The 13914-nt window shown below is 38.8% G+C and overlaps 1 protein-coding gene across 1 annotated transcript in view; it reads left to right on the forward strand.

Moving 5' to 3' along the window:
• The window catches only part of NIPA1 (NIPA magnesium transporter 1), a 94702-nt gene that overhangs the window by 34151 nt on the left and 46637 nt on the right, over positions 1–13914 (forward strand). The window contains exons 2-3 of the mRNA XM_043554906.1: positions 5371–5418; positions 6398–6488. Coding sequence (XP_043410841.1) covers positions 5371–5418; positions 6398–6488 — 139 coding nt within the window. The remainder of the gene's footprint in view (positions 1–5370; positions 5419–6397; positions 6489–13914) is intronic.

The following is a 13914-nucleotide window of genomic DNA, read 5'->3' on the forward strand; positions in this document are numbered from 1 at the left end:
TTTTTTTTCTTTGAACTTTTACACCTAATAGAAACCAACATCATTCAAGCACTTAATTATAGTTTACCTTGTGTTCTTTGCTTCTGTTTCATGTGTAACAAATGGAGCAAGAATATTTTATCTTTAATTATAATACAAATATACAATAAGTTATTCATGAACCTAAAATGTTCCTCATTCCCAGCATGCATAATAAACAGGAAAACTTTGCCTTGCTTCCTCTTGATACTACTTAACCCCTAAGAGACCTACAAGGAAAAAGATGAAGACAAACTATCAAGAGCAAAAAGGCACAGAATCTCTGTAGAATGGTCCCTATACCCATCTTCTTAGTACATTTGAACACCAAAAAAAAAAAAAAGACAGAAATAACAGTTTTCCCATCAAGAAGCACTGCCTGGAGAGTAACTTGACCCAGCATCTCCTCCTGAAGTTGAATAGCACCTAGGTTACAGGAGACCCCAAAGGTCTAGGGCTCAAGGACCACTAGATGGCAATAGTGTCATTGTAGGATGGACTGCAGATATTGTGGAGGCTCCAGGCACTCCTACCATGTGCCTTCTGGTTTATGATTCATAATGCTGGAAGCTCTTGACTTAGTTTATATCTCAAGATGATAGGGAGTCATGGGCTTAACATTTTCAGGCCTCTGTTGCTCCAGTTATTTTTTTTATTGTTGTAAAATATGCATGCCATAAAATTTACTATTTTAACCATTTTTAATTGTATAGTTTGGCTGTGTTAAAGGCATTCATGTTGTGTTAGACATCACCAATATTCATCTCTAGAACTTTTTCATAATCTCCTTCGGAAACACTGTACCCATTTAACAGGAACCCCCCGTTCTCACTCCCAGCCCCTATCACATTCTGTTTCGATGGAAGTGACTACTCTCAGTACCTCATGTTAAGTTCACTTATAAAATATTTGTTATTTTTTGACTGGCTATTTCACTTAACATACTGTCTCTCAGGTTCATCTGTGCTGTAGCATGTATCAGAATTTCATTCCTGTTTAAGGTTGAATAACAATCTTTCTTGTACCGTTTGCTGCTTTTTCGTGTATAGCAAAAAGACCATGTCCATTGTATTTTGTCTGTCCATTTGTTCATTCATCTGCTGTAGAATACTTGTTGTTTCCACCTTTTGTCTATTGTGAATAATGCTGGTATGAACATGATGTACAAATAAATATGTGTTTAAGTCCCCACTTTCAGTTCTTTTGGGTATATACCCTGAAGGGGAATTGCTGGATCATATGGTGATCCTATATGTAACCTCTTGAGGAACTGCCATTCCCTTTTCCACTGTGGCTGCACCGTTTTCCATTTTCACCAGCAGTGCACATGGTTTCCAGTTTATCCACATCCTTACCAACACTTGTTTTGTTTTTGTGAATAGTAGTCACTTTAGTGGATGTGAAGTGATATGGGTTTGATTTGTGTTTCCCTAATGTTTAGCAATGTTGAGCATCTGTTCATGTGCTTATTAGCCATTTGTGTATCTTTTTGGAGAAATGTCTATTCAAGTCTTTTGGCCATTTTTGAATTGGGTTGTTTTGTTGTTGTTTTGTCATGAATTTTGTTGATATCTGGACATTTTAGGTAATGTATGATAGCAACTCTGGAATTTGATTGACCTCCTTGTCTCGGTGGATTGTTTGCTTGTTTATTTGTTTAGTGACCTAAATTTGTTTAGTGGAGTATTTTGGTAAAGTCTGTTTCCCCTGTGAAGCCTGTAATGACACACACCTCAGAGGTTATAGTCTTGGGTATGTGCACCTTTACTTGAGATGACTAGCTGGGCTTTGACTGTTTCTTTACCTAATTTTTCTCTTGTCTGCCTCATTGGGTATCACATCTAGCTTTTAGTTGCTTCATAGTCTTGTCCAGTTAATTTAAGGCAGGTATATTTGTTGAGACTAGTTATTGGGAGTAGTTGGTAGCCTCTGATCTCTGCTTGCCTCTCTAAGCATGAGACTTGCACCCTACCTTCAGGCTTAAAACAGGATAGGATGATCAGGGCCTGTTGTACCAGGGATAGAGTCTCTGGGTAGGAACTGGGTTGGGGAAAGAAGTCCCTAAACTCTTGGATACACTGATCAGATATTTAGCCTATTCAACTTGAAGGGGATAAGAAATGCTGAAGAACTGCTCTTCTTGGTGATGGAGAGCTAAAGGGAGAGGGGACCTCATTTTCTTGGTTACCAGCCTGGAGTGGAGCTTCTGTGAAGCTGAATTGCAGTGAGGGAGAGAACAAATAGGTCTTAGCTCATGTGCTAAGGGCTTACACTGTTCTCACTGTGATTTAGTAGATTTTTCTTGAGTACATGTTTCTTTATTTGCTATATGCTTTTAGGGCAATTTCAGAGACTTGAAAAACAATTTTAATACTTTATTTGGCAGTTATTGTTGTTTCAGTGGGAAACTGGTCCACAGGGTTCCTCACACCAGCATTCTGGAAGTGGACTTCATGAACTTTCATTCTTTAAATTCAGCATGCAGGGGTGCCTGGCTGGCTTAGTTGGTAGAGCAAGTGACTCTTGATTGTCATGAGTCAAGCCCCACATTGTGCATGGAGCCTACTTAAAATAAAAACTAAAACAATTTTTTTCTTAAATATAGCATGTATTTGGGGGGTACTGGGGCATTCTTTTAAGTAGACACAGTGTGATTAACACATTCAGGAAATTCAACATGGATTTTGCACTAATATCTGGTAACTAGTCTACAGTGCTTACTAGGAGGGGCTTTCTTGGGCTCAGCTGTACGGTCCACATTTGCCTCAGACACACTCAGGGACACAGGACAGGAGCCATAGCTAGTGCTGTGCCCTCTCCTGCTGAAGGTTGGCAGCAGAGGCAAAGCATGGCTCAGGGGCCTGGAGGCAGAGCTGCAGTAGGCAATGCCACAGCAGCCCTGCCTTATGAGCCTTGTGCCCCCTAGGGTAAAGTCACAGAGGCAGAGCTCCCAAGCCCCACAGGAGACATACTTGTTCCCAGAGGCAATGCACTCGGGAGTCCAAGTAATAGGATCTCTACCAGGTGTTCACCGACCTCTAGTCAGGTGCTATTTGTCCATCAGAGGTCATTTCTAAGTGTTATCCTCTGGCCACATGGCTGTCAGCTTCCTAGAACCAGAAAGTGAACCTTGAGTCACATTCTCATGTAGAAAGAAAATGGGTTTTATAAGTCTTTTCTTGACAACGGTCCATATTTAGATTTTGCCAATTGCCCTAATACTGTCCTTTATAGCAACGCTTTTTTTTTTCATTTAGCATCTTATGTGTTGAGTTACCATGTCTTAGTTTTCTTTTATCTGCAACAGTTCTTTAGCCTTTCTTTGTCTTTAGAACCTTGTCTTTTAAAACATTTTTTAATGCTTATTTATTTTTTGAGAGAGACAGAGACAGAGAGACAGAGCACAAGCAGGGGAGAGTCAAGAAAGAGGGAGACACAGAATCTGAAGCAGGCTGTCAGCCTGAGCTGTCAGCACAGAGCCCGACGTGGGGCTTGAACTCACTAACTGTGAGATCATGACCTGAGCCGAAGTCGGACTCTTAACTGACTGAGCCAACCAGGTGCCCACTTTTTTAGAGTGCAAACCAGCAAATTCATAGTCTATTTCACAGTTTCCTCATATTTAAATTCAAGTGATGCACTTTGGCAGGAATACCAGATATAATGTTGTATCCTTCTCAGTGCAGCCGCTCAGGAAGCATGTAATATTGATTTGTCCCATTGCTGATGATAACTTGAGCCACTTGGTTAGGTGATATCTGTCAGGGTCTATAGAGTACTGTAAAGGTAAGCTTTTCTCTTAATAATTAATGAAAAACTGATGGAGGTGATTAAGGGAGACTATGTGGCAATCTTATATTCCTCAACAAACTTTTATCCACTCGCTTTAGTATCCATTAATGATTCTTGCTAAATTGGTTTTTATTGTGATGTTGCCAAATGATGATATTTTAACTCATCCATTCTTCCTACTCTGTCATTACTTATCAGCCCCATTTCACTGTTTTCAGGTACATATTGTAATACCTGTAATTCTGTTCCTCCATGAATCACTGACTTCCTGTGTTCATTATACTAAATTATTATGAATTAGAACGTCCAGTTAGAATTAGGTACTTTATTTTTTAAAAAGTAATTTCCCTATAAAGGTAACTACAGAGTTACTTTTAAATGAGTATAGCTGATAACATGTTACATTCGTTTCAGATGTGCAACTTAGTGATTTGACAAGTTTATACATTATGCTGTGTTCACTGTAAGTATAGCTACCATCTGTCCCATTACATCCCTATTGTAACATCATTTACTACTGAATGAGAGAATATATTTGCAAATGATATATCTGATAAGGGTTAATATCCAAAATATTAAGATATAAGTTATCTTTATAGAACTTACACAACTCAACACCAAAAAAAACCCCAATATAGTTAAAAAATGGACACAAGATCTGAATAGACATTTTTCCTAAGAAGACATACAAGTGGCCAACAGACACATGGAAAGATGCTCTCACTCATCAGGGAAATGCAAATCAAAACCACAATAAGATATTATCTCACACCTATTAGAATGGCTAAACTCTAGAATTAGGTACTTTAACCTGAAGTGAAGAAACCTGTCAGACAAACATTTTGACATATCTGAAGTGGGACAAATCTGTGTCTCAACGGTTGGGAGACCATCTTGCTGCAGATTCCTCATACAGGAAGGAGGGACCCATGTGATGGAGACGCCTGGGCACCTGCTCATGGTTCTGTCTGACTATACATGGCTATGACTATACCCTCATATAGAGGGTCTGACTATACCCTCATATAGAGGGTAACCTAAGAGAGTACAAGAAACTGTGTAAAATGTCAAATCACTGAGTGAGAGAAAAGGTCTGCTGCCCAAATGGTTGAAAAGAGAGCCATATGAGAAAGATAAATTTTGAAAATTGACTAACCTGTTTAAGCACCAAGTCATTGAAGCCTATACTAATAAAATTATCATATAAATGGCTTACAGTAAATGCATGAGAGAACTGGACTTCAACATAAAACTTCATGCCAAAGAATATTTGTGACTCTGGGTCACATGATGAGCTCAAAAATGTTTCTTTAATAAAGGCTTGACTTGTTTGGGTCAGCTTGTGTTCATTGCAAGAAAATACCTGTATTTGCCACTTTTAGTGGTTTTTCATGCTGCTATTTATAGACTAACTTAAAGATTCTTAAAATGGTGACAAGCAGTATGGCATTCAATATTCTTTTCAATTTTATTTTCAAGTAAAAGTTCCTTTTTAAAGTATATAGTTTGTAAACCTCTTGCTTTGTACTTTTCTGACCTTTTTATCTCACTCTTTCATAGGTACTTCCTATTTAACAGACATTGTGTGGTGGGCAGGCACAATTGCAAGTAAGTACCCAGTGTGGTGAACAGTTTGATGTGCTTTCTTTCTTAAGATCAGTCATTCCTCTAGCAGGACTGCAGAGGTTGGAATGAGTGTGGCTGCATTCTTTGGACTGTGGACCAGGGTGGGAGTCACGGTTGGGAGGAGGTAGAGGGTCCTACTTCCTGCAATAAGCCCTGAATTTAGTCCAGGTCAGACTGTCCTGGTTCCAAAGAAATTAAAATAGCTCCTGCTTACTCATCTGTTGTCAGGCTGTTGGCACTTGGTGAAATTTCTTGTTTTGTTGAACGTAATTGGTTTTACAAAGGAGAGTTTCTTCAATCAGACTGATAAAAGAGGTCGCATGCAGAGGTTATGTGCTATCATATAAAAATTAATAGGATTAGAGTTCAGAACCCTAAATATATAAAGAAAAATTATACTATAAAATTCAACAATATTATGAGGTTTATTTGTCACACATTGCCTTTCAGGCAAGATGTTACCTAGCAGATATTATTTCCTTTTATTGAGGAGCTCATCTTTAAGCTCTCTTAGTATAGCCCTGAATGCAGTCCTATGCAGGCAGTTGTGTTTCTACCTGGTATATCAGCAGTGTGTCACTGTGGCCCAGTGGTCTATACTGGAGTTAAGTCCCAGGCCATTGAAGGGGCTCAAGAAATTCTATGCAATTAGTTGTAAAACAAGGATGTGTTAAGGGGAAAGTGGAAATATACTCTGTTGCGCCTACTGTCAATCATTGCCATTTAGTTTGGGAAATTCCACAGAGAAAACTAGTCTTCCAGTTTGGGTCAGTGACACTCTGGGGCCTGCTCTCCCCTGCCTTCAGGACCCTTAATTATGCAATAATGTTCCACATTTGCTTCCTTACAAGTAATAGAGAAGAAATAGCCCTTTCAGAACAGCTCCTTGCCCAATTAAACTCTGATCATTGCTGAAAGAGAGCTGTAATTGCAAGTGGTATCCTTGTGATTCTCTTGACAGTGGCTGTTGGCCAGATTGGAAACTTCCTGGCTTACACGGCGGTCCCCACAGTCCTGGTGACTCCACTGGGTGCCCTTGGAGTGCCGTTTGGGTGAGAGCTGGGAGTCTGTGTTTTTGTTTTTAACATGTAGTTTAAAAAAAAAACTTTCCATTTTAATTGTCTCTATAATAGTAAAAGCAAAATTGTAACTAATTGTAACTTTAGTATTCTACTCTGTATGGTTTAATTTTATCCTTTCAATTTTGTTTTGTGAATTATTAACCTTTCTCATAGAAATTTGCTTTGGTATATTTGAGACCCTAACTTATGTGTGGACATCAGTAAGTATGATCCTATCATTCTTCTGGTCTTTGCCCTGGAAGACTTAGAGACTAGAGTCTTCCTGCTGCCTTGACAAGTGATTCTGAGAAATCATTAAGCAAAACTAGTCAGTTACTGTTTTATCTGGGTAGCTAGAATCCTCTACCAGACACTGGACAATTCTCCCACTCCACCCTGGAAAATTATGGAGTTGGGACAAATGACACATGGGCACCAACGGGTGTAAAATAGAGTTCATGACTCATAACAATCTATAGCACATGGATCCCCACACCTAGGAGAAGGGTTTCTCTTTGGTCCAGAGGGAAATGAGGGAGGTGGGACTTTGGGTTTTTATTGTTAGAAAGTGAGTGGGATGGAGGTTCCCACACTCAGGTGGGGCTTGTGTGGTTTGAAATTTCTGCCAGTGCCAGAGACTGAGGACACCAAAGATCTAAGGGTATGAGCAGGCTTTCTTATCAGGTTGCCCAGATGTGGGGCAAAGGGAAAAAGGTAGGACTGGGGGCTCGAAGGCTGCCAGCCAGCATGCATTACAAGTAGAGTCTTTTTATTCCATTTGGCATACCTAAAAAAATGATTTTATGAAACATTTATTAAATAGCTTAATACATATCCTCCTGTGAACCTATTTATATTCTGTTTTACCTTTGGAGAAGTTATTAATAAACAGAGATATAATAGAAGAGAAATAAAATCCAAGTTTCTAACTCATTTATTTATTGGTATTCTGCTGCATTCCAGACAGACTCAGAGAAGGGTGTCTTATGATTACATTTAAATTGTACTTTAAAGTTAATTAGGCTTTAAAATTCTGTAGGCTGAAAGCACAAACGTGTTTTCTAGAGGTTAACTTTGGAAATGTGTTTGTAGGATGTTGCTCTTATCCCAAAAGGCTAATATCGCATGTGGCTTGATGTTGCTTTGTGTCTGGATGGCCCTTAAGAGCTTGGATTGCATGAGTGGTGCTCACTTTGGGGAATCACTGCTCCAACTTCCTAGAGCCCAACCTCACTCTGATTTGTTCTCCTGAAAAAAAAAAATCAGGCAAATAATCTGACCCTGGAATCTTTGCACATTGCACATTTAATATGCATATATTAAAATACCTTGCTTAGTTAAGACCCAAAGAACTGTTTCTGTGGACTTTAGCAGTTATTAAGTCACCTCACCAGAAATGTTCACTTCTCCAAATCTTCAGGAGATAGACTAGAAATAGAATACAGAGCCCCAAAATAGGTCCACTTTTCTCTGTAATGACTAAGTGTATGATAATCATAACAACATAGTACTTTTTTTTTTCAACGTTTATTTATTTTTGGGACAGAGAGAGACAGAGCATGAACGGGGGAGGGGCAGAGAGAGAGGGAGACACAGAATCGGAAACAGGCTCCAGGCTCTGAGCCATCAGCCCAGAGCCCGACGCGGGGCTCGAACTCACGGACCGCGAGATCGTGACCTGGCCGAAGTCGGACGCCCAACCGACTGCCGCCACCCAGGCGCCCCGACAACATAGTACTTTTAAAAGAAGTTTAGGGTGCCTGGGGCTCTCAGTCAGTTAAGAGTTCAACTTGGGCTCAGGTCATGATCTCACAGCTTGTGAGTTCAAGGTCTGTGTCAGGCTCTGTGCTGACAGCTCAGAGCCTGGAGCCTGCTTCAGATTCTCTGTCTCCCTCTCTCTGTGCCCCTCCCCGACTCATGTGTGCATGCTCTCTCTCTCTCTCTTTCTCTCTCTCTCTCTCAAAATAAATAAACATTAAAAAAATTATAAAAGAAGTTTAGAAACACTTTTTATTTGGAAATAATTTCCAAATTACATAAAAGTTACAAAATTAAGAATAATTAAAATTCAGGGTAGGGGGGTGTCTGGTTGGCTGAGTGTCTGACTCTTGATCTAAGCTCAGGTCTTTATCTCAGGGTTGTGAGTCTAAGCCCTGCCCTGGGCTCCATGCTGGGCTCCACGCTGGGTGTGGAGCCTACTTAAGAAAAAAAAAAAGAATAATCAAAACAGGTGATGGGTTAAATAAGTGATGGGGATTAAAGTGTGCCCTTTTGATGAGCACCAGGTGGAGCCTGTAAGTGGTTGAGACACTGTATTGTACACCTGAAACTAATACTACACTGTATGTTAACTGGAATTTAAATAAAAACTTTAAAACAAAAGAATAATCAAAACAACACTCATAATGCTCACCTAGACACAGCTATTGTTGCTATTTTATCCCTTTTGCTCTACCAGTTGCTTTCTCTGCATCAAGGTTTCTCAACCTCAATATTGTTGGCATTTGAGACCAGATCATTCGTTGTGAGGGCTGATTTGTACATTGTAGGCGCTTATTAGTAGCATTGTGGACTCCACTGATCAGATGCCAGTAGTACCCCTCCCCCCCCCCCAAATATATCCAGACACTGCAAATGTCCTTGGGGAGGAAGCAGATCATCCCTAGTTGAGAACCATTGTTCTATATGAATGTGGTGTTTCTTTGGTTTTTTATTTGTTTGTTTTGTGAGGTCTTTTTGATCCGCTAGAATACTATGTATTCTATCATGATTCTTCACCTTTAAACACATCAGTTTGTATTTCTTAACATGACAAATATTCTTTCCTAACATGACAAGTAACTTTATTTATTTATTTTGAGAGAGACAGAGACAGTGTGAGTGGATGAGGGGCAGGTAGGGAGACAGAGAATCCCAAGCAGGCTCTACACTGTGAGCATGGAGCCCAATGTGGGGCTTGAACTCACGAAACCATGAGATCATGACCTGAGCCAAAACCAAGAGTCAGAACCTTAACTGACTGAGCCACGCAGGCGCCCCACAAATATTCCTTAATAACTATAGTACAATGATCAATTTCAATAAATTTAGCATTGTAATACATGTGTCTAATCTGCCTTCCATATTCCAATTTTGTTAATTGTCCCCTTATACCCTTATTTTATACTATTATTCTTTATACCTTTATTTTTACCATTTATACCATTATTTTTATACCATTGTGTTTCATTCGTGCCATCATTTTTCCTCCTAGCACAGGATCTAGTCTAGTATTGGAAACTGCATTTAACAATCATGTCTCTAGTCTAAAAGAGAGAGGGTTTTTTTTTTCCTTTAAATTATATTGGGAAAACTGGTAAGCAATTTGTAGGAACATCAATTTAAATCATAGAACCATCAAAATAAGTGAATAAAGCATTATATACTGGATGGCCATCAAGTGTGGAAATAGAGGCAAATACAACATTGAATGGTTTGTTGATACTATTGCAGTGCATGACTCATGTGAATTATGTGATATATTGAAGTATGTCATCCTGCTCAGTAGTGCAGAGTTCAGCGTTCGGTGTAAAGCTGTGGCAAATCCAATGAGTTAATGTACCCAGTAATCCATTACATATAGCTGTAGACATTTTCTGCCTCTGATTTTTACTGAATAAGTTTGCATCTTTACTTTAGCACAACCCATAGTATGTGTGATGGAGGTTTAATCTGTAAAAGAGGAGGGGAAAAAAAGTTAGCTATATTTCCATGGTTTATGGCCCATGGATAAGAAAAATTTTATTTTTACAACTTGAAAAAAAGAGTATCTTTCAGATGTTGAAAGGATAAGAAGTGTCTAAAGTTTGAAGTAATAAAAATGAAAAGTTTAACTTACTACAATAAAAAATAAAATGGAAAAAGATTTAAGTTAAATATGTCTGTAATTAAAGCTATGATATAAGGGATTTTTTGAAAAAAATTTTAATGTTTATTTTTGAGAGAGAGAGAGAGAGCGTGAGTGGGGGAAGGGCAGAGAGAACAGTCCACCCAACAGTAGAATTCACATTTTCCCAAGTATATATGGAACATTTTCTGGCATAGACCATATGCTAGGCAATAAAAATAATCATCAATAAATATGAAAGTATTGAAACCATACAAAATACTTTCTCTGATTGCAATAGAATGAAATCAGAAAGCAAAATCACCGAAATAAATGAAATAGAGAACAGAAATACAACAGTGAAAAGCAGCAAAACCCAAAGGTTGTTCTTTAAAAAGATCAACAAATTGATAACCCTTCAGCTAGATTGACAAAGACTGAAATTACTAAAGTCAGAAACAAAAGAGGGATATTGCCACCAGCTCTACAGAAATAGAAAAATTATAAGCAAATAAACAACAGTATGTCAACAAATTAGATAACTTAGATGAATTGGTCACATTTCTAGAAAGACTCAAACTACTGAAAATGTTTTAAGAATAGAAAATCTGAATAGACTTACAACAAGTAAAGAGATTGAATTAGTAATATAAAAACTTCCAACAAAGAAAAATTCAAGTAGCGGTGGTTTCACTTGAGGTGAGTACTTTCAAGCATTTAGAGAAGAATTAATAGAATTCTTTACAAACTTTTCCCAAAAATAGGAGAGATGGGAACCCTTCCCAACTCAGTCTATAAGGCAATATTACCCTGGTAAGAAAACCAAAGAAATCAGCAGAAAAGAAAACTGTAAACCATTCTCTTATTAACGTATATGCAGATATCCTCAACAAAACACTAGCTAATTTAAATTCAGCAATATATAAAAAGGATTATACAGTATGACCAAGTGGGATTTATCTCAAGAATGCAAGATAGATTTAGCATCAGTGTAAATTAGTTAATACACCTCATCAATAGAATAAATACATGTCAATAGACATAGCAAAATCCTTTTATAAAATTCAGTACCCCTTCATGATGAAAACAATCAATATGCTAGAAATAGAGGGTAACTTCCTAACCTGGCAAAGGACCTCTGTGAATCCCCCTCCCCCACCCCCCACCCTCAGCTAACATCATATTTAATGGTTAAAGACTGGATGATTTCCCCCTTAGATCAGGAAAAAGCCATCTACTTTTGCCACTTATATTCAGCATTGTACTAAAGGTTCTAGCCACTGTAGCTGGGCAAGCAAATTGAATGAACAAAAATGAATTAAAAGACACCTGGATTGGAAAGGAAGGTGTCAAACTATCTCTGTTAGCAGAGGACATGATCTTATGTATGGAAAATCCTAAGGACCTGCTAAGAAACTGTTAGAACTAATAAACAAGTTCAGCAAGTTTGCTATATATATGCTCAATATAAAAAATTAATTGTATCTGTATATAGTAGCAGTGGGCAAACCAAAAATGAAAATTAAGGAAACAATTCAGTTATAAAATAGTACCAAAACAAACAAATACTTAAGAATGCATTTTTATTTTTATTAAAAAAAATTTTTTAGCTTTTTTTTTTGAGAGAAAGAGAGACAGAGTGCAAGTAGGAGAGGGCAGAGAGAGAGGGAGAATCTGAGCTATTAGCACAGAGCCTGATGCACAGGGCCCAGACCCACTGCTTGTGAGATCATGACCTGAACTGAAGTCAGACGCTTAACCAACTGAGCCACCCAGGTGCCCCCATCCATTTTTCTTTCAAGTCCATTGAGCATCATCATGACCACCACTTTGAATTCCTTATCAGGTAGATTGTTTATCTCCATTTCATTTAATTATTTTCATGAGGTTTTTCTTATTCCTTTGTTTGGAGCGTATTTATATGTCTCCTCATTTTGTTTGGCTTTCTGTGTTTGTTTCTATGAATTAGGTGAAACAGTATGTCTCCTGGTCGTTATTTATTTGTTTATATTTTTTAAAATTTATTTATCCTCAAGTTAGTTAACATACAGTGTAGGACAGTTAGTGCAGAAGTGGGCACAGGCCTGGTTGTCCTGGGGTGTTGATGCAGGGTGTGCCTTTGTGGGTCAGCTTGAGTTGATGTGGCTGATGGTTGGTGATCCAGGGGGTTCCGCATCAGGGCTACCTAGAGCTGAAGTAGATGCATGCTGGGGGTTTTCTGGGAGCTTTGTACCTGTGCTGCCTTGGTGAGATGGCTAGAGTTGTAGTGGGAGCACTTCAGGGGAGTCCCAGTGTCCACCATACTGGGGCGGTGTTAGTGGGATGGCTGGAGCTTGAGCAGGAATCAGTATGGGGGCCTCCTTGTGGAGACAGAGCCCTTATAGGCATCATTCTAGGGACTGCCTTGGGGCATATGCTGGGGTTGGTGTGAGCTAGAGGCCTGGTGCTCATTGAGATGACATGCCAGCTCAGGCACCTGCACCCTACTCCGATCTGTGGTTTCAAGGTGGAAGGTGAACATAAACAGTGGTGCTGACAAGTACCTCTGAACCTGGAGAGAGTTCCAGCAGTTTCTCTACTACTTGGCAAGTGCTACAGGCTTATTTCACTTCAATTCTAGTTTCTCTTTAAGCCATAGCTTTTTTTTTCTGTGTCCTAGACACAGAAAAATTCACACAGGTGAATATGCATGCAGGTAGGTCCCCTAGTGCTATTCCTTCCCACTATAGTTGTAGCATCAGGGGTGGGGTTTCCACGTTTACCATGCCTCTGTCTCTTTTGCCAGTTGCTGTGTGGTCCCTCTATCCTTTGTTGTGCAGAAGCTATTCAGTCAACCCTCAGTTCTTCAGCAGGAATTGCTTTGTATATAGGTGTAGATTTGCTGTGTCCCTGGAAGGATGTGAGTTCAGGGTTTTTCTATGTTACCATCTTGAACCCTCTGAAAACTACAAGATTTTGATGAAAGAAATTGAAGACACGTACAAATGGAAAGAAATCTCATATTCATGGGCTGGAATAATTAATATTGTTTAAATGTTGATACTATGCAAAACCATCTATAGATTAAGTGCAGTCCTTATCAGAATTTTAATGGCTTTTTTCACAGATACAGAAATATAATCCTAAAATGTATATGGAACTACAAAGGTCTGCAAAAGCTAAAGCAACCTTGAGAATGAAAGAAAAATTTGGAGGCATCACACTTTCAGACTGCAAACTAGAATATAAAGCTAGTAATCACAACAGTATGTTATTGGCATGAAAATAGTAATCATGACAGTATGGTATTGGCCATTCCACAGACCAGTTGAACAGCAATGAGAGCCCCCAAATAAGCCCTTACATATATGGTCAACTAACATTGACAAGGGAACCAAGTGGAGAGGGAAAAGGATAGTTCTTCCATTAATTGTGTTCAGAAAATAGGATAACCACATGCACAAGTGTGAAATTGGACCGCTTTCTTACACCACTCACAAAATTTAAAACATATTCAGGACTTAAACATAAGACCTGAAACCATAAAATTTCTAGAAGTAAACATAGGGGGGA

Source organism: Prionailurus bengalensis, chromosome B3 (genome assembly GCF_016509475.1).
Source record: "Prionailurus bengalensis isolate Pbe53 chromosome B3, Fcat_Pben_1.1_paternal_pri, whole genome shotgun sequence".
NCBI classification, from domain to species: Eukaryota; Metazoa; Chordata; class Mammalia; order Carnivora; family Felidae; genus Prionailurus; species Prionailurus bengalensis.